The sequence below is a fragment of the Medicago sativa genome, chromosome 6, assembly GCF_051527215.1.
Source record: "Medicago sativa cultivar Bolivia chromosome 6, Bolivia_mono, whole genome shotgun sequence".
Classification (NCBI taxonomy): Eukaryota; Viridiplantae; Streptophyta; class Magnoliopsida; order Fabales; family Fabaceae; genus Medicago; species Medicago sativa.
This window is the reverse complement of record NC_140754.1, coordinates 97,056,264-97,078,071: the sequence shown is the minus strand read 5'-3', so window position 1 is coordinate 97,078,071 and position 21,808 is coordinate 97,056,264. Positions and strand designations below refer to the sequence as shown.

The 21,808-nt window shown below is 33.0% G+C and overlaps 1 protein-coding gene and 2 long non-coding RNA genes across 3 annotated transcripts; 2 read left to right on the top strand and 1 right to left on the bottom strand.

Moving 5' to 3' along the window:
- The first annotated feature begins 474 nt into the window (after positions 1 to 474).
- On the top strand, positions 475 to 1,019 carry LOC146918656 (uncharacterized). The gene is made up of 2 exons (XR_015016328.1): positions 475 to 663; positions 769 to 1,019. It is a non-coding gene; the product is annotated as an uncharacterized LOC146918656 (long non-coding RNA).
- A 4,272-nt stretch (positions 1,020 to 5,291) lies between these two features.
- LOC146918655 (uncharacterized) lies at positions 5,292 to 7,359 on the bottom strand. The gene is made up of 2 exons (XR_015016327.1): positions 7,228 to 7,359; positions 5,292 to 5,595 (listed from the first exon to the last, which is right to left on the bottom strand). It is a non-coding gene; the product is annotated as an uncharacterized LOC146918655 (long non-coding RNA).
- Positions 7,360 to 10,389: 3,030 nt separating this feature from the next.
- SNF7.1 (SNF7 family protein) lies at positions 10,390 to 15,088 on the top strand. The gene is made up of 7 exons (XM_085720273.1): positions 10,390 to 10,672; positions 12,982 to 13,081; positions 13,188 to 13,273; positions 13,365 to 13,456; positions 13,566 to 13,680; positions 14,185 to 14,380; positions 14,809 to 15,088. The coding sequence occupies exons 1-6, from the start codon at positions 10,595 to 10,597 to the stop codon at positions 14,374 to 14,376; spliced, it is 663 nt and encodes a 220-aa protein (XP_085576399.1). The 5' UTR covers positions 10,390 to 10,594; the 3' UTR covers positions 14,377 to 14,380; positions 14,809 to 15,088.
- Positions 15,089 to 21,808: the final 6,720 nt, after the last annotated feature.

Genomic DNA, 21,808 nt, shown 5'->3' with positions numbered 1-21,808 from the left:
ATGGTGACATATGCCTTTCCTCCTATTCTAATACGTACACGCCATACAAAAGTCTGTCACGTACAAGTTTATAATATGTTTGTTCAAAAAACGTCACAAAACTCTTAAAAAATGGAAATGATGGAGGAGTTGTAAGCTCTTAAAAAAAGGACAAGGGAAGAAGCTGATGGAAGTGCGGAAAAATACAAAGCAAGGATATTATTATTATGAGCAATGTTCAAGCAGAACTCCCAAACTTGAATGAGAAGTTATCTAGTTGTTTGAAATTAAGGATTTGGATCTACAGAAGTGTTCCGTAAGGATAGAATTCACAAGATCTAAAGAAAGATACACAACAGAAAGTATGTACTAAAGCAGCAGAAGTTCCCATCCGGAGTGCTATATCTCCCATTTTTTTTAATAAAAAGATGCAAGCTAACAAAGGCTGGTAAAGTGATAGAGAAATCAAAAGCTTGAAATCAAAAGCTTCTTTGTATAGGCAATATTCCCAAACCTAAGAAATCAAAAGCTTCTTTGTCTGAAAATCAAGAATTGAGGGATGAACTTAAGAAAATGCGAGAAAGTCAAGAGAGGACAAATGTGTTTATGGCAAATATGATGTCAGCGATACAAAATCAATTATCTCAAGAAGATTTGAATGATATTTTACAAGCTACAAAACAGGTATATTATATAATTGATATTTTACTTTTCGAGTTCAGATTTCGAATATTATGATAACATGAATTAAGTAGAGTTTGTAACATATTTTATTTTTATTTTTAATAGGCCACAGATGGTGCTAGTACTCCAAACCAGATAAATTCTTCAAGTCAATGCAGTGATGAAGACGGAAGAGAGGAAAATTAGAAATTGTTTTTATCTTGGATATGTTTAGGCTTATCTAGTGTTTTTTTGATGTAGTATCTATTTTTGTGTTGGTTATTATATAAAATTGACATTATTTTTTTATTTTGAAATGTTTGTAAGACTTACTACTTTGATCATATAATTGAAATTTTCTTTGATGTTACCTTAAATTTTGTGTAGTGCAATAAAAAAGTATTGCAGAATATATTATTTTTTTGGTCTTTTGAAAATTTTATTATTATTAAAAAATATTTATATTAGGGTGAATTTTATTAAAAAAAAAAAACAGAGAACCTATAGCAACGGACAGATTGGTCCTATACCAACGGTTATGGAGGTTGAGTAAAGCTATTTAATAGGTGTAAAATGCCGTTGCTATAGCTTCGAAATCTATAGCATCAAGCTAATTTTCCGTTGGTATAAGCTATTGGGACGGCATTCTTGCCGTTGGTATAAGTATAGTATCCTAGACGGTAGCAGGTGGGCGTTGGTATAGGTTTTATGACCTATACCAACGGCTTTTGAGACCTTTACCAACGGTTTCTGCCGTTGCTAAATGGCAAGTTTCTTGTAGTGTATCTAATTAAATTCGAAGAAACTGTTGTTGCTATTAATATAGGGTTAATGGTGCTTTACACCCTGTAATATAGGTCATTTCCAGGTTTACCCCTTGTAAAATATTTTTTTTGATTTACCCCCAGTAAAAGTTTTTTTCCAGAATACCCCCCTAATAGGTCATACCAAAACCAAAATTTTTGTAAAAAATAAAAAAATCGTTTTTGTATGGCCTATTAGAGGGTATTCTGAAGAAGAAAAAAATTACAGGAGGTAAATCAAAAAAAATATTTTAATAATACGATTATAAATATTTTAATTAATTAATTTTATTATTTTAATTTTTTAATTAATTTTATAAATATTTTAATTATTAATTATTTTAATAATACGATTATAAATATTTATATATAAATATTTTAATTAATTTTATAAATATTTTATAAAATTTTATTATTTAAATTTTATTAAATATTTTATAATAATATGATGATAATAATTATTTTTATTAAATATTTTATAATAATATGATGATAATAATTATTAAATATTTTATAATAATTTATAATAATACGATGATATTTTATAATTTTATAATAATTTATAATAATACGATGATAATGATAATAATTATAATAATAATAAAATAATACATAATAAAATAATACGATGAATGATAAATCATCCTTAAATTTCATTAGATACAACTATTTTTTCATCTATATGGCTCACCTGTTGTAAATAAACACATAAAAACGAAGGAAGTGGTCGATGTGGGACCAAAATCAAGTGACTTCCATTTCCAAGATGCACATCCCTCTCGTTGAGGTTCAGGTAAAATGCCAAAGAAGATTGTGCCATGCCAATACATTATATATGCTACACATAGATTCAATTAGATACGGTTAGCATTTTTTCAATACTCTTGCAATAATAATTATTACTTATTCTTTTGTATCTTTTCTATACTTAACTTCAAGGTGTGTGTTTGTATAAACAACGGGATTGAAAAAAAAAATATTATGGCAAGCCACTATAATTTTGTGAAGCTACAATGTGTAGCTTTAGACAAAATCACATTAATGTCACCGATCCTGATGAACCAATATGTGTGTTTGGAAAAGTTGATGAAGATGACATGTTCTCAACTCATGTTATTGATCCTGATGAACCAATATCTAAAGAAAATGACAATTTTTGGGAATTGATTCATGTGTGGATGTATTTGCTCAACGACCGTCAGACCCGGAGAAGTTCGACAAATGCAAAATCAATGGTTCTTGTTGGAGCTCCAAGATCATCAGGTGATATCAAACATGTTCTGGATTGTCTTAGCAAGACCCAAAAGTGGCATTCATACCCTAGTGTGTCATGGACTATACTTCATTTTATAGCATTAATGAGAAGATTCAAAATTTACACACAGAAAGTACATGGTTAAAGCATCAAGGGAAAATCCAGAAATCTTGATTGATAAATGACTCAATCCTAGAAGCACTAAATCAAGATTGATGAATATCTGAAACAATATTCTTAATTATGTTGATAGTTTCCTAAAACATTTCATCAATCTTGATTTTGTGCTTCTAGGATTGTGGATATCATCAAATATCAAGATTCCATGGCTTTCCCTTAGTGTTTTAGCCATGTAATTTGTGTGAAAATTTTGTATCTTCCCTTATCTCTCGTTAATACAAAAAAATGAAGTATAGTCCATGACAAAAACACTAAGGTGTGAATGCCACTTTTGGATCTTGCTAAGACCATAGAAAACATGTTTGATACCACTCGAATGTCTTGGAACTCAAGGGAAGAACCATTGATTTTAGAGTAGTTGAGTCGAACCTCGTGTTTAACGGTTGTGGATCAAATACACCCACACAACACAGGAACCTTCCATTTTTTGAACTCTTTTCACCATGTGTAATGATTTTTTGAAATAAGTTCATTTACTTGTAATAAAAGAAATAAAAAGGTTTTTCCATCTCCAGGAGCATGTGATATAACGCATGCTCAGAATCAATTCCCAAATACTGTCATCTTATTTAGATATTGGTTCATCATGATCGGGAGCATGAGTTGAGAACATGCCTTTATCATCATCATCTTCGTCAACTTTTGGCTGAGTTTAGTTCCTCATCTTCTCCAGCGCCTTGTTTCTCCTCTTTGTGCCATTTGGGAAAATTAGCGAAGAAGACGGTATTGCATGATAAATGGGGGAAATCAATAAATGGAGGAAGGCTATAATATCGATGTTAAACTTTCTGAATCACAATACAGTTGGCTTTCATGCTAGAATCTGGCAACAATAAGGCATAAATAAGAGGACCAACAAACCAAGTATTCGTCTGGTGCATACAAAAATCACTTCGTTAACATCATGTTCACAAGAGAAATAGTAATCTAACTTATTTCTAATACTAATAACAATGTTAAGAAAAATTGCCAACCCTAATTCTACTACTCTTTGGCGACAAAGATGCTTTGTTGTTATTGGTCCACATGATTTTGTAACTCATCTATTTACTAAATATTTCCATTTACATATATTAATTCTTATATTTATTATGTAACTCACCATTTGAGCTTTGTAACTTTCCACTATCTATTCTTACATCTTTCAACTACATCTGGCTGTTTTTTTTGTACAATTTATTCATCTACAAGTAGTGCTAACTCATTCATTTAAAAAAATAAAAAAAATAAATAAACGGTCGGTTACATTCCTATTCTTATGTAAATAACAATTAATTATTGTTTGTACCAAAAAAAAACAATTAATTATTGTAACTCCTTTTATTTTTATACCATCAATATAGGATGTGTCCCTTTACATTCCTCCACGTTAAACCTAAAAAAATGTTAGGCTTTAAATCATCTTAATCTCTCATATTCCTTTTTTACTCATTATATGTTCCATTTGATCATTTTCCTCCTGATCTTTTGGCTTTACCACCAGGTTTGTTGTTGATGTCAATGACACAAAGTAAGCTATTTTCTACGTTTTTTTTAACCATGTTATTCAAGTGTTCTAATCTTATTGTATAATCTTTACTTTCACAGGCTGTGAGTAGTTAAAAACAAAGGTACGCATACCTTTCTGGATGATTTCTATAATATGCTAATTGATGAGAAGGTATTGGTTGTTCCTCTTAAATTGACCATATGGTTAGGTTATGTAATTATCTATACTTATCCTCTTTCATTTGTATTGCTCAGTTTATTCTCTTATATGAATATGATGTTGTTTAAGAAATTAAGAAATTAAGTGATGGTGTGACGACAAAAGAAAACAGCGGAATAAAATGACTGAGAATATATTGACTTTTTTTACATTCCTAATTTTAATTATATGACATAGGTAATTGAACAATTGTAGTTTTTTTTTTTTGGGAATTTTCAGGTTGAATCACATATTCTAATATAAAAAAGAAAGATGTCAAACCACATTTGATTATAAGTTAAGTTTTTGAATAACAAAGCCAGTCATAAGCATAGTTCATATGATCCGAGAGAAAGACAGAAAAATTGACTAAGTTGCCTCACGGTGGAGTGGCTGTCCGAGAATACATTAGTCATGCTATTATTGGCCATTGAACAATGCATTCATTATATGCAACTTCTTGCAAGCTTCATTTTTTCTCTATTGATGTTATGGTGTAACAAATTTGTGAAACTAATGTTTTAATTTGTCACAAGTGAATCTAAACTTATTTCACAAGACCGGTCCTAATATTTTTTTTCTTCAAGGGAGACTGGTCCTAATATATGTGACTATCTTTTATGTTTGGTCATGTATGTATTGGTAAAATATTTCTGAAACAACTATTATCGCAAAACTCAAACTAATTTTTTTTCTTGCAAGCTTCATTTTTTCTCTATTGATGTTAATAGGTAACTCCATGAAGTCCATCACATTTATTTTCATATATTATTTTTCAATGTAAATGACCCGTGCGGTAGCACGGGTAAACGGTCTAGTTAAATTTAATAGAGGTAAACCAGCCTTCTTGTTGAATGGAACAACTGTACCAATGTGCTCGTCATCATTTCCCTCTAAAATTTGAAAAAGCAATTAATTTCACATAAATTTTGGAGAACAAAACCATAGAAACTGATGAAAATGCAATTTGAATTTTACGTACGTGTTCATTATTAAAGTTACGTTGTCTCCTTTAAGAAGGATCCTCCCTGATCAAAACAATAACATCGAGTAAATAGTCAAAGACCCTCCCTCCCGGAAATTGCAAGGTTCATCAATTACCCCCCTGTAATTAACGAAACATCAATTACCCCCCCGAAATTGTTAAACATTAGTCAATTACCCCCCTCCGTTAATTTCCTCCATCCAACATGTTGATGTGGCAGTTAACTGCCCACGTGGCACTGCCACATGGTCAGAAAAGGCATGCCACGTCAAAGGAGGGTAATTGACTATATTTTTTAATTTGTTTTTTAAAAAAAATTAATTTTTTTTTTGAAAAAAATCTGATTTTTTTTTTCAAAACCAACATTTGTGCCACCCACGAACCTTGCAAATATCCCCCTGAAATTTAACATTAATGTGCAAATACCCCCTCAAATTTAAAATTTATGTAGCAAATACCCCATAAAATTTATAACTTATATGCTTATATCCTCTCCAAACTTAAAACTTATATGCAAATCACACCTTGAATCATAAAACTTTGATGGTAAATTAAAACTTATTCATAATCTATAATTTACTATATCTCTAATATAAAAAAAAAAATCACAACTTTAAAATAAAACTGACATGTGGATCATAACAGATCACCTATTAGGACTCTGGAGGCCAAGCACAACGTTTACTGTGCAATCTTTGGGGAGAAAGTGTGCATGAAGATTGAAGATGGTTCATGGAGCCCAATTGGGAGGGAATGGACACTCAACAAGTGGCCATAACTATGTTGTGGACACTCAACATGCTGATGAGGAATTATGTGTTGCTTAATAGTATGCTTTTAATTATAATTCTAAACTCTAATACATGATGAAAATGCAGCTCCTTTTATTTTGGCGGCTAGTAGGCTTTGTGGAAACAATAGCTGCTTGTTTCTCTAATGTGTAACAATAAAACAAACATGTTTGTTTTATTTTAAAGTTGTGATTTTTTTCTTTTTTATTGTAATTAGAGATATAGTAAATTATATATTATGAATAAGTTTTACTTTACCATCAAAGTTTTATGATTCAAGGTGTAACTTACATATAAGTTTTAACTTTGGAGAGAATATTTGCATATAAGTTATAAATTTCATGGGGTATTTGCTACATAAATTTTAAATTTAAGGGGATATTTGCACATTAATGTTAAATTTCAGGGGGATATTTGCAAGGTCCGTGTGGGTGGCAAAAATGTTGATTTTGAAAAGAAAAAAAATTAGATTTTTTTCAAAAAAAAATCAGTTTTTTTCAAAAAAAATCAGATTTTTTCAAAAAAAATAAAAAATCAGATTTTTTAAAAAAAAAAATCACATTTTTTTCAAAAAATTAAATTAAATTAAAAAATATAGTCAATTACCCCCCTCTGACGTGGCATGCCTTTTCTGACCATGTGGCAGTGCCACGTGGGTAGTTAACTGCCACATCAGCATGTTGGATGGAGGAAATTAACGGAGGGGGGTAATTGACTAACGTTTAACAATTCCAGGGGGGTAATTGATGTTTCGTTAACAACAGGGGGTAATTGATGAACCTTGCAATTTCGGGGGGTCTTTGGCTATTTACTCCAATAACATCATTCAGAAAATGCATTAATGGCAAAGAAAAATCAAATAAAATTTGAGAAATTTATCTTACCTAACGTCTTTTTGCTCTTTTTCTTCACGTGTACTTCTTCAGCGTCATCCAAAATCAAATTAATGTACTCATCAAAGCCCTGTTTAAAAAAATAACATAAATCACAAGATCCTTAATCATCTACGCATATATCAAAATTTCTAGCGAGGATGTATTGTCTACACTCTACACAAAAGCTCTAGATGGTCTGAATTGGAAATCGGCATTGATGGAGGATTTGCAAGCTCTTCAAAAAGGATCTTGGGAAGCAGCCGAATTACCAATAAAAAAGAAGTTGCAAATACTTGTTTACTATCAAATGCTCAGTTGATGTTAGTGCAGATAAATACAAAGCAAGGCTAGTAGCCAAGGGTTTTACACAAACCTGTGGAGAATTAATTGTCAAGAGAGAGATTTGCCTAAATTACATTTAAAAATAACTTAATTTGAGCCTGCTAACTTCAATAGTGAATTTTAACTAGCCTTTACATCAAACAGTAACAAAAAATTGCATTTCTTAATTTCTTAATGGGGACTAGGAAGGAAAGGGTTTTATGAACAATCAGCCAAAGCTAGCCAGATCATATTTTATAAACAATCAGCCAAATGAGAAAACGACAATACTAATTGTCTATGTGAATGATATTATTCTGAGCAATAATAACTAAGTTGAACTCCCAAGCTTGAATGAGAAGTAATTACGATGTTTGAAATTAAGGGTTGTATCTACTGAAATGTTGTCTAAGGATAGAATTCACAAGATCGAAAAAAACTATATATATAATCGATATCATAAACAAAAGAAAGTATGTACTAAAGCAGCAGAAATTATCATTAATTAAACCTAATAAAAAATGCAACCTCAAAGGTAATCAAGTGATAGATAGAGAAAGATATCAAAGACTGCAATACCTTAGTTGTTTACAGATTTTGATATATCGACGTGGGTCACCAAGAAGATGATTAATCTAGAGGGTTTATCGAGAAGTCAATACTAAAACAGATTGGCACGTGAAACTTGTGAGAAACGGAATGTGGTGGCTAGGAGCAGTGCTCGAGTAGAACTACCGTTTGAAGCATCATAAGACTTCTTCAGCCAATGTAGCGCTTCCATCCAACCAGTATTGTGCATTAAGAAAATATTCACACACTCTTGATCAATGTCATTAGTGGACGCATGGAACCAGACTCTAATACCATGTTAGAAATCAAAAGGTATCATGGTTACAACTTCCAAACCTCATTCACTATAGAGATATTGATACTCACTAGCTACGCTTCATATTAAACAACATAACGAATTGATTGAAAAGGATTGTAAGTATCTTTTTGACAAGAAAATGATGAAGTTGTAATCTACTTTGGTTAAATTTGGTGGATGCAGATAAATTGACACAACAGTGTATTTTTAAGATTTTCATTATTTAATGCCAAATTTCCAACAACGTCTTCTTTCAATTTTGGTAGCTGACGGAAAAAATCCAATTTTCAAGAAGAGGATAATTAATAAGACAACTATATTGACAAAAATGATGTAAATGTTTTATAAAAGTTTTCTTGAAAATATTGACAATTATATAAAAGTTTTATTTAACTTTTTTCTTTGCTAAGTTTTATTTAAGTAAAAAATAATAGTTTGGTTGCCAATTCCAAGTTGCAAAAGTCATTATTTGGTTGCCAATTTCACTTCTACTGATCCATGTTTCTTCTAATGCATTTAAGGGCCCGTTTGATGGTCAGGATAAGATAGAGGCAGAATATGATATAAAGCTGGATAGAGATAAGATATGATAAGAACATGATAAACATTAATCATATCATGTGTTTGATGCGCACATGATAACAAACATGATATCATTATAATTAAATGAAAAAATTGCTCTCATAATTAATTAAATATTATAAAAATGGAATGTTATTAATTATAATAGAAAATACATGCTATCATTATTTTAAAAATGACAATATTTTAAAAATGGCAGAATATCAGAATAATAAATAAGGAATGATCTTCTAATCCCATCAAGATAATTTCTAATTCAGCCTATACTCAGGATAGAAATTACAAAGGAAAGTCAGGATATGATAGAAAAATGGTTTATTTTATCATATCCCTTTGGTGCATCAAACATGAGATTTAAGCAGGATATGATTATTGTATCATATCTTGTCTCCCTATCCTGACCATCAAACGCGACCCTTAATACATTTAATCAATCATTTGTTTTGTTATTCTTGTTATGTTTCTCATTCCATTTTAAATTGAAGATAAAAAGAAGCGGCCATATAAGATGAACTAAGAGGATGAACCAGAAGATGAACTAAGAAGATGAACTAATACATTTTAAATCAATCATCTGTTTTGTTAATCAAATAAACCAGAAGTTGCAACAATTCATAAGAGAGAGAGTCAAAGACAAAATGACAACTAAGACGATGAAGATGAAGATGTTTTTGACTTGAGATAAATTTGCAAATAGTTTTGATGACATTTCACTCTATCCTCCAGATTTTGAATAATATCTCTCGTAGTGTTGAAGTTCTCTTTCACATATCTAACAACCACCAAAAGATGATTGAACTGAGCAATTCGTTTCATCATCACGTGTTTCTTTTCTTCTTCAAAAAGCTTCTCCACGTTCTTCCAAAGTCTTTCAACCTCATCAACTGCATTTACTAATACACATTTTCACTAATGCATTTGATTAGGTTAAATTAGACCAAATGTTATTTAAGTTATTTAATTATAATAAATTGGTCTTTTAAGTTTTTTTCGTATCACTTATGTCCTTTAAGTTAATTAATTGTAACAAGCTAGTTCTTTAAGAAATTTTCGTAACACTTATGTTCTTTAATTGAAACATTTAAGCCATGAAAATTTCATTTTTAAGATCTGAAATCCCCTAAACCATTAAAAAAAACTTAAAAACCAACTTATTACAATTAATTAATTTAAATGATACGAAAAAAATTTAAAACCAATTTATTACAATAAAATAACTTAAAAATTGAACATATGTTTTTTTAGCCGAATTTAGCATATTTGTATAACTAGTAATATTATTACAAAGACGGTTCGTTTTATTATTGATTTTTGTGATTGATCTTGAAGAAAATAAATGAAATGTAATAATGCGTGCCACGTGGAAATAAAGGCAGCACTTGCAACTTCCTTCAATCTTCGTCAATCTTCGCCTTGGAATCTTGTCCTAACCCAAACATCCATCATCGTCATCATCGGTTTTTCTACAACCTACCCAATCCAGATCGCCAGATCCCAACTTCTAATCTAATCTTTCTTTCACGATCCAAACCGATTCAATTTTCACCAACAACGATCCAAACAAAAAAAATATTCATTTCAATCGATCACAAATATTAATTAATCATGTTTACGAGAGTTTTCGGTAAACCTAAACAAGACACATCCAGCAATGCTCTTGCCACTTTAGACAAATTAAACGAGGTATTCTATTCTATTCTATATCTACTTTTTCTTCTTATTCTTCTTATCAATATGAATATCAATATGAATATTCATACCCCCCCTTTTTCTTATTTTATTTTAATTTTTTCTTTTTTATTACTTTCATATGCTATGTTGTTTGTGTCTATGCATATCTAAAATCAATCAATTCAATTATTTTACTTGATTTAGTTATAATTTTCTGTTTTGCAATTACTCCATGTTTGTTTGGATAAACTTAATTAAGTACTTATAAGTTAAAGAATAATCCTAGATCATATAAGGTTTTGTTTGGATAAACAACCAAGGGCCCGTTTCGATTGGCTTATTTTTGAGCTTGTGCAAATAAATCAGTTTTTATGTATTAATCATAAGCTTGTCAAGTTAGTTTATGAAGATATAATTTTCGTTAATGAGGACTTATGAATTAGCATAAAAGCCTATTTATTTGCATAAGCTTATGAATTAGCATAAAAGCCTATTTATTTGCATAAGCTAAAAAATGAGCCAATCTAAACGGGCCCTAATTATCTTTACTTGAATTAATTAAGTACTTATAGCATAATCCTTTACTCGCTCTAGTCTCAATTATAAGCAAAAATTCACTTTTTAGATTCATTTAATATCTAATGTATTTAGTTATAATTGAGACCAGAGGAAGTATCATATAAGGATTGGTTTGATGGCATAGACTTGGGACGTGAGAGTACACTCCTCTCTAGGTCTCAAGTTCAAATCCGCTTCAATTGAGCCCTCTATTAGTGGGTGGTGAGATTGGTCCCCTGGATTAGTCAGTCCTTAGGTCAGATACCGAGTTTTAAGAAGAAAAAAATTTCTAATGTATAAATTATTTCTATAACAAAAAGAAAAAAATAATCAAACTGATTTTATAAATTGTCCCGAAGAGTTATGGAAATGAGCTGAAGAGAGTTTAGGGACATGTCATAAATTTTTTTATAAGCTCTTGCAAACAGTCTCATAAGTCATACTCTCATATAAGTCGACCCAAACAGGCCAAGTATTTATGGATAAATGGTAAACTGTTTTTCATAAGGTACATGTAGAGTTTATGGAAATAAGTTGAACACAATTGATAGACATGTCATAAACTGTTTTCGTAGTTCTCTTTAATAAGGTATGTTTGGATTGACTTATTTGAGCTTATCAACTAACATAAGTTTTGTGAGACTGTTTGAGATAATTTATGAAAACAACTTATGACATGCTTATCATATAATGCCCTGTTTAGATAAACAATTTAATCAAGTGCTTATGTTTAAGTTATTTGTATAACTAGAGATAAAATAAAGTCAAACTGTTTCATAAGGTATTGCGTAGAGCTTATGGAAATGAGGTGCAATTGCAAATAGTTTAGGGACATGTTATAAGTTGTTTCTATAAACTCTTGCAAATGGTCTCATTAGTTGATAAGCTCGAATAAGTCAATCCAAGCAGGCCAAGGGTTTACTTATTTGTGTTTATCAACTGACATAAGTTTCGTGTGTGTTAGGGAGAACTTGTGAAAATATCTTATGACATGTACTTAGCTGTTTTCAGCATATTTTCATAAATTCTTTAAGCTGGAAATAAGCTCTTTATCCAAACAGGACTTATCACAAGTGTTTATTGCAGTAGATAAACTCAAATGAGTCAATCCAAAAGATCATTAATTGTTATTTTGCTGCATGATTATTGCTGAATAACTTCATGCCAACTTTAATTCCTATTATTACACTAAGCCTATGAACTGTGTATGAGTGCTGAATAATAATAAATAATAAGTAGATACATCAATTGCCCTATATCCCATTTAAGGCCATTTTGGATAAATAGCTTAATTAAGGACTTGTGATATAAAGATTTATCTATAAGCTATTTCTATAACAAAAGTTAAAATAAATTCAAATTGTTTTCATATAATATAACCTTAAATTGTTTTCATAAGCTATCCTGAAAAGTTTATGGGAATAAGCTGAAAACATAGCTTATGGACATGGCATGAGTTGTTTCGTAAGTTCTCCCAAACAGCCTCATGTGTGCTTATGCCAGTAGATAAGCTCAAACAAGACAATCCAGATAGACCCTTGAACTTTTTTCTTAATTCACACAAAATTACAGTAAAATACTCTTTAGTATCTATCTCTATATTATCAATTTATTAGAACATATTGGCAGAAAATATTTTTGTAATTCTTCTCACAGTCATAGCCTTGAACTGTTTATCTATTCGTTTTGAGCATTAATTTACAGATTGAGACTGAGAGAGTGTATTTCACAATTTGAATATTTTTCCCTTTGAAATTATACAGACACTAGAAATGCTTGAGAAAAAGGAAAATGTACTCCTTAAAAAGGCCACGGCAGAAGTTGAAAAAGCCAAAGAATACACCAAAAGAAAGAACAAAAAGGGTAGGTTGCTAGCTTAACTGAACTCCTCTACTTGTTCTTCAGAGTTTTCTGTAATTCTAATTTCACTTAATCCATGGAACGTGACTTGATTTTTTGTTTTACGCAGCGGCAATTCAATGTTTGAAGAGGAAGAGGTTATATGAACAACAAGTTGAGCAGCTTGGTAATTTCCAGTTGCGTATTCATGACCAGGTGTGAACACAGTTGTATTTAGTATTAGTTTAGACAATGGTTTAGAATATTAATCTTCTTTTGCGTCTTCTGGTGGTGGTTTTTGTAATAGATGATAATGTTAGAAGGTGCTAAAGCCACCACGGAAACGGTAGATGCGTTAAGAACAGGAGCAGCTACTATGAAGGCTATGCAGAAAGCAACGTATGTATTGCTATTATATACGATATATGATTCTAAGTCTTCAACAATCGAGCTGTTGATTATGATTTATGATTTATTTAATTGAGTTTGGTTCTGTTTCTTTCTACAGGAATATTGATGACGTCGACAAGACCATGGACGAGATAAATGAACAGACCGAGAACATGAAGCAGATTCAAGAAGCATTGTCGGCTCCAATTGGTGCAGCTGCTGATTTTGACGAGGTTATTCTCTCAAATGCTTATTTATTTATGTTGGTTGAAAACACAATGTTTGATTATTTGTACCTTTTGGTTGTGTATAGTGCTGTACAATACTCTCTCGGGACTCAATTATAAAGCAAAAAAAAAATATAATAAAAAATAATAAAAAAATACTAATTTCAGACAGATTACGAAAAATGGTTAACCTCATTTTTTTTACGTAATCAAAAAAAATACTCTCTTTTCTAAATACTCTCTTTTCACTTAATTTTGTTTTGGAACATAATTAATTGAATTAGTTAGATTTTGCCTATATTTTAAGTCCAGAGTAGTACTTATATACAAAACACTAATGCATGGACACCAATCATATTTTAAGAAAATGAAGTGATTGAATGTAACCACATGTATCGGCACTGTATTGCGTGTCGGACTCCGAACATGTGTTCAATCTGAAGTGTTGGTGGTGCTACATTGGTGGTAATGTATTTCCGTGTAGCATTCTGAATTTATTGTTCTTTACAGGACGAATTGGAAGCAGAACTTGAAGAATTGGAGAGTGCTGAGTTGGAAGAACAGCTTCTTCAGCCAGCAACTACAGCTCCTGCTCCCACAGTGCATGTCCCAGCTGGGAGGCAACCTGCACGCCCTGTTCCTGCAAAGCCGACTCCTGAGGAAGATGAATTGGCAGCTTTGCAGGCTGAGATGGCACTTTGAGCGGGTAACTTTTCTCGCCCGTGACACAACCAACAGATTTGTGTTATTTATCTATGCATTAGTTTCTTGCATTTGAACTGATGTTGCATTTGTATGTAAGTTAAATTATATGTTGATGTCAAATTTTCATGTTTTGTCGAAAAGCCAGAATTGTTTTAGATTGTTGTTCGGTTTTGCCACGACTGGCTTAGCTTTAGCCAGAATTTCGCTGGCCTTGTTATCTGTGACGATAAGTGTCTTTCACGACATATTGTAATTTGTAACCAATGACTGTGATGTGGAGAATTTTGCTTCTCTCATTCTGGCTTTGTATGTGTGAAATTATTGAACAGACGTGAAGATGTATATAAAAGCTGAAAAAGAAGTTGAACATATAAGTCCCCTTCAACACTTTCTACTTTCTCATTGATGTGTTGAACCGTTTTTTTCCAGGTGTGCGTATCGAATGTGGATTTATTTGGCTATCTGATACTTGTGTGGATATCTCAAGCATATGTTGATTTATAGGACATGCACTGCGCCTTAAAAAGTTATCTTTTGATAACAAGTATGTAAATGAAAAGTATGTTTCCTAAATCATTTTGAGTTAAATACTCATAACTCACAGTATATGACTACCACAGCAATACCAAATATGTGTGGACTACAAATTCATAAAACCATATGCATTACTTCATATTGGACCAATCCAATCAGAAAACTTCATTTTTCATGTTTTGGTGTTAAGTAAGAGAGAAAGACAAATGTGATGAGTGGAATTTATAATTTGGTATGATGATAACTATTAAACAGAAATAGCTTGTTACAAAGAAAACCGCCATTGTCGCTGCCTGAGGTTTGACCCGGAGCCACTAGGTTCTGATGTGCTGCTACTGGCAGATTTAACAGCAATTGATGTGAACTTAAATTTGCTTTCAATGTCATTATTAGAGTTTACTATGGCAAATGAAATTGGTAATGTTTTAGCTTCCTCAACTCTAACAAATTCTGAACATGTTTCATTTGGCCTCCTTTTTTTAACATTCTTTCCATGTAGTTTAGTTATACTACAAATAAGTAACGAACGTTGACATGCGGTAAGGATTTGGTTTGATGAGCTAATAACGTTTTCAACTGAGACCAAATCTTATCATCTTCAATCCTATATGCACTCTCTCGAGTCAGTTAATTCTCTGTTCAAGTTCCATTATGTTTATTTCAGATAAATAGATATCAGATAAATAGATATAGCTTTCATCTTGATTATCGGTTTCGCGGATTCTGTCACTTGGCTGCCTTGCTTCTTTGCTTTCATCTGCATCTTAAAATTCGTCTTTTGACGAAGCTGGAAAAAATTGGTTGAACAATTGCTTGCATTCATGGATTATGCCACCATACTACTTGTACTCTTCCAAGACAGACTTAAAAACTTCAACTGACAAAAAAAATCACTATTTCCTCAAAAAAAGAAAACTTATTTTATAAATATGAGATGATTAATATAATAAATAGTATTTTTTTTCAGACACGATAATAAACTATGATGATAATAACCGTACAGACTCAATAATCGGTGTCATATTCAGCACAAAACACATCAATGAAGTTAGAAATTTGGTAATTTATTTTCGGTTTGAATAAATTTTTGGTCCACAAAAATATTTCAAATTTTGCTTTTAGTTCCCCCAAAATAATTTAGTCGGTTATGGTCCCTAAATATTTTCCGTCACAAAAGAATGACAGTGTTTGAGGAGTTTCCATAAGGATGCATAGTTGTAATACTCTCTCGCACAATAAGTTTCCAAAAGAATGATCTTAAGAGCGTAACCCGTTTGACAATTTATGTCCTTTCCAAATAAAAAGTATTTTTAGTCTTTTTTGAGGTATATTGTCCCTTAGAAATTAAGAATGATCTTAAAATATTTCCCTTCAATATTTTGGAGAAGCAATATGTTAGAATGATGGTAGCACCATATTTGAGTGGTCACAATATCATAGAAGAGTGTTCACAATAACATAGTAAAGTAGTCAGTTGAGTGTTCATAATATTTTTTTTGATACAAGTTTAGCACCATATTTGAGGGTCATGGTACCAAAATATAGGTGTAATTCTAGAATGGATCCTACAATGCAAAACGACGTAGTTGTAGTTGAGTCACTTTATCTTGGAGGTGGTGTCATTGATAGTCTCCATGCATAATTTTTGGACAATGCGACAAAAAGACTTAAATAGAGCAACCTGACCGTGATTCTACCCAGTAATAACTTTGAAGGTGAGAAAAACACAAGAAGGGGGGTTGAATTGTGTTTTGAAAAATTCTTCGTTTCTCCTAAAAACTGAACACACTGATCAGAAGCTAAGTGAGACAGCTTCTGAAGTGATAATCAGAATCTAAATGCAGCGGAATAAAACAGAGAGAAAGAAGAAGAACGACACAAAGCAATTATACTGGTTCCTTCCACAATCCGGAAGTAGTCCAGTCCCCCTTGCACTTCCAAGGAGATTTCACTATGAGTAATATCTGATTACAAATGCTCAAGCACACAAGCAAGAGACTTCCTTTGCTCAAGCACACAAGCTAGAGACTTCATTTGCTCAAGAACACAATCAAGAGACTTCCTGCTCAAGCACAACTGCAAGAGACTTCCTAACTAAACAAAATTACACAGAAAATTGTTTAAGGTTGAACACTTGATATACAATCAGAGGTGCTCTCAATACAAATCAGATACAGACTCAATGGACTTAAGAATTTCTAAGATATGACTTTGAGACACAGAAATTCTAAGTGAATGCAGAACAATTTCAGCAGAGGTTTAGTACTTGTGAAAATCTTGTGAGTCTTTCGTTCAGCGTTCTTGCATTACCAAATCTTTAGGTCTTCACTCCTTTATATAGAGGTGTGAAAGAGACGTTGTGAAATTGCCAGCACACCAAAGAGTCGTTGTTGAAGCTTGATCTTTCACCAATGATCTTTTGCCTGATTTGGTTGTTGTCCTATGAAGAACCAATTTGAAATCCATTCCTTATCCAAAGGAACATATATGCAGGCGAGACCGTATTCTGGAGCTGTTTTCTTGTCTTGAAGCGTGGACACAAAACAGAGTAGTGGAGAACGTGGCTGTACAATTCGTACAATAGTACAATGTCAACGCTTTCGTCCAAATTGCAAGCACATGCCTTCAAACACCTTTGAAATGACCGTTGCAAAATTCCACTAATCCTTTGTTTGTGTTTTCGAATCCAATAGACAGCTTTTGCATTGATAATTCTTCAATTCTTGAATCTTTTGCAAATCCAGTTGAGATTCAGCTTCTGGTGAAATAGCTTCTGATGAGGCAGCTTCTGATGATGCAGCTTCTGATGATATGACTTCTGCAGCTTCTGATGATGCAGCTTCTGATGATATGACTTCTGGACTTCTTGTCTTCAGGAGCACTATTCTTACTTCAGAAGCGTCTTAACTTCAGGAGCACTATTTCTCTTCAGTAACAAGTTGCCTTCAGGAGCGTCCAAGCTTCAAATTTTTGTTGTTTCCTTTGCTCTTTATTTGCTCATTCAGAACCAATGATGATGTAACTTTATAATTATGGTCCTGTACACTTGAACAAATATTAGCTAGTCCAATTTACAATTTTTAATACCTTGTTATCATCAAAACTCTTTAAGGATCATTGTTAAACACATTTTGTTCCAACAATCTCCCCCTTTTTGATGATGACAAACAAAAGTATTTAAAATTGATCAATTGTTGTTAATCTAATTAACAAGTTGACTTTGGGGTTCTGAGGTTTGTAAGCTCAGAGTCTAAGGTTTGTAAGCTCAAACTCCCCCTGAGTCTGATAGTCTTTAAGGTGAGGTTTGTAAGCTCCCCCTAAGTTCTATCCAGGTTAATTAAATTCATTTTTCGCACAATAAAAATATCAGAGCTTTAAAAAAAAATTGAATCATTGAAAGAATTAACTTATAGATAAGAAGAATGGTTCAATTAATTTTACTTGAATTTTGATACTACTTCGTTCGTTCATAGCTTATACCAATAAGGTAAAAAAAATGATAGAAGTTTTTCAAAAAATTTCAAATGCCATTAATGTTAATGGGGCTCAGAGCCTTTAAATACTTGTCACATATACTCCCCCTTTTGTCATTATCAAAAAAAATGAGATAAAAATAAGCATAAAAGACAAAAAGATTTGAGAAAAACTCAAACATGAGAGAGTATACTAAGAAATTAACTAAATAAATCAGACCAAAGTATATGAACATGAATATCCAATTATCAGAAGCAGCTAAGCAGTCAGAATCATTTAAGCATTCAGAAGCATAGAAAAATAAAACAAGATGGTTTCAGAAGCAAGGACTAAGAATTTAAAATAAACAACAAACAAAAGATAACACTAAGGTGTGCAACTAAGGGTTGGTTTGTTGTTGTTTCTTCATCTTCTCCATTTCTTCAGTTTTTGTCTTCAACAGTTCTTCAAGGTATTGTTGCCTCTGGAGAAGAGCTTGTTCCCTTTCCTTAGCCTCTTGCTGCTGCTGTGCCATCTGTTTCTTCAGAAGCTTACACAACCTTGCTTCTCTGGTCAAGTAGTCCTTTTCTGAGAAGAAAGGCTGGTTTGCCAGGAGCAGTGTAGAACTTCTTACTCTGAGATTCTGCTTCAGACGCTCCATTAAATTCCTGACAGAAGCTTCCTTGCTTCTGATGCACTTAGCCTTTACATTTTCAATAAGCTCAGCTGCCCGGTTCTGAAGAGATGCCCAGGAGTCTTCATATGCGTTGGTGAGATCAATTGACCTTCTTTGATCCACCAGATTATGCATTTGACTAAGGATTGTGAGAAGCTCAGCATTAATATATCCAGATTCCAGGATGTTTGTGGGTGGTTGTTCAAGGGTTTCAAGATCAGAATCACTGATTTCCAGGTCTTGAACAGGGTTAGGAACTGGAATGGTAAAGTGTGTTTGTGTGTTTGAAGATGAGGGCTGGTCAGAAGCAATGTGTGCGATAGAGGTTGAGGCTTGAACATTGACTTGAGAGTTGTCAACATCCATGGGAGTTGGTTATGGGGAGTGTTCAATTTCAGTTGGTGGTTGTTGTGGTGAAGTTGATGTTTGAGTGTTGAGTTGGGGGTCAATGGTAGCTATTGGTGATTTTGGGGGTGTTGTGGGTTTATGTGATTCAGGTGTTTGTTGATGGGGGTTTTCTGAAACAACATTTTCAGAAGCAGCTGCTTCTGGAGTTGTTTCAGAGGCTTTTTATGAGGTAGACTCAACATTTTCTGGAGGAATCATGTTGAGAGGTTGAATGTTAAGGGGTTGAGGGTTAAGGCGAAAGATAGTATCAATGACTCTTTCTCTCTGCTCAGCCATTTCAGCCAACTTCTCATTAATTATGTGACCAACTGGTTCATAAGTAGTTGACTGAGAGGGCTTTTTGTTGGTTTTGGTTGATGTTGACTGGCTTTTTAATGGTTTTTGAAAAAGTTGGGCTAAGGGTATATCATCATCAGAGTCATCAAAATCTGATAATGGTGTGGATGCGGAATCTGATGATATATTAATTACCTTCTCTGGTTCAGGATCAGAATCCTCTTTAGCAGACTCACTGGTCATCAGCATCAGTTGCTTGGCTTCTGAAACTACAGACTCTTGTAGGTCAGCAGCAATTTCCAAGACTTTTTCAGCTGCTGCCTTCTTCCCTTGTAAGTCCTTTAACTCCAAATCAGAAACAGCTTGAGCTGTCATGGTGATATGAGGAAAATCCTTGGTCCTCCTCAAAGCTGGCTTCCTCTTCCTCTTTGGTATAGCTGGTTGTACAGGGGCAATACCAGAACTTAGGACTACACAAGAGTTGTTGTCTTCAGCTACTTCTTCAATTGATGGCATTGCAGAACCACCAATCTTAAGCTTGACAGAAGCAGGTCTTGCCTTCTTTGCAGATTCTTCAACCTTCAGATATTCTTCTTTGGTCATTTTCCTCTTAACACTCCCGCTTTTTGCCAGAGGCACAGTACCACCATACATTTCCTCAGGTACCTCATCCAACCTGATGACCTCTTTGGTTGCCACATAGTGTTCCTTGATGTACCTCATATGTACTTCAATAGGATCCTGTTTGCAGATGGGTGGAAAATCCCTCATAAGATCAGACACGACATGAGATTCACTTAGATCAGTTCTAAATTTGGTGACCTTGCTGATCAGCTTCATGTTCTTGAGAGTTTGAGCATTTATGAATGCTCCAGTTTTTGTATCCAGCATCTGATCTGTGTAGCCTTGAGCTCTGCTTAAACTGTCCAAGACACCTCCTTGATAGAATATCTCTGATAAGAGTCTTCCATAAGGAACCCATGGCCTTGGTTTATCCTGCAGCTGACTCTGTTTCAGACACTCTACCAAGTACTTGAACATGTATTTGGGCACATTTACCTTTTCCTTCTTGATGAGGTGCTGGAGAAAGACCTTCTGAGCCAAATTTGGTTTCTCATTATCACCACATGGAAACAAATCCTCATTCTGAATCTTCAGAAGCATTTTGGTTTCCATGTTTAATTCAGCATATTTCTTCTCCTTTTCAGAATTGTATATAACCAAGTTAGCTCTTTCCTTCCAAATGCGTTGTTCAGCAGCACTTGAAAGATCAATTCCAGAGTAATATCCAGACGCTTCAACCTTAAGAACAACTTCTATTTGCCATTGAGTAATTCTTACTGGAATACCGCAGATACTTGATCTGATTTCATCCTCAACAAACGGCGCAAGACCCATTTCTTCTCTTGTTTTCCCTTTTAATTCAGGATACATTAACACCATCTGACTTTCCTCAGCTAGGGATGCCGCTCTGTTGTAAAATTTTGCTCTTACCCAGAAGTGTCTAACCAGAGCTTCGTATGTTGGTCCATTCAACATTTTGAAGTAATGCATGAGTCCTTGCTCTTCAAAGTAGCTTCTGATCCAACACTTATGAAAACTCAGAGAATCAAAATCCACTGGATTCTCTATCTGAACTTGTAAATCCCATTCTTCCAATTTCATGTTTCTTCCTCTGTAGTCATATTCCGGGACCAATCGTGAAGTAGATACTGAATCTTCTTGTTGCGAACTTGATGATGCCATTTGATGATAGACGAAGATTTGAAGAAGATGAAGATTTTAGGGTTCTAAGGTTGAGAGAATGCGCTTACTTCGCAAGAGGTTTGAGAGCAAATGTGTTTGTTGTGAGTGAGTAGTGTGTGAATTGTCAAAGTGTTAAAAGTAAAACGATTGCAATTCAAATGAGACAAACAAACATAACATTAATGACAAAATTGGGGGCGCGTGAAAAGTACTTTCAAAGCTAAAATCATCATTGCCCTTTTTAGTTATACACCAACACATACAGGCCACGTAAGAAGTTCACAGAGTAACTACCAAGTTAGTGCGCCAGAAGTTACTTTTTAAAAGGTAACTTCC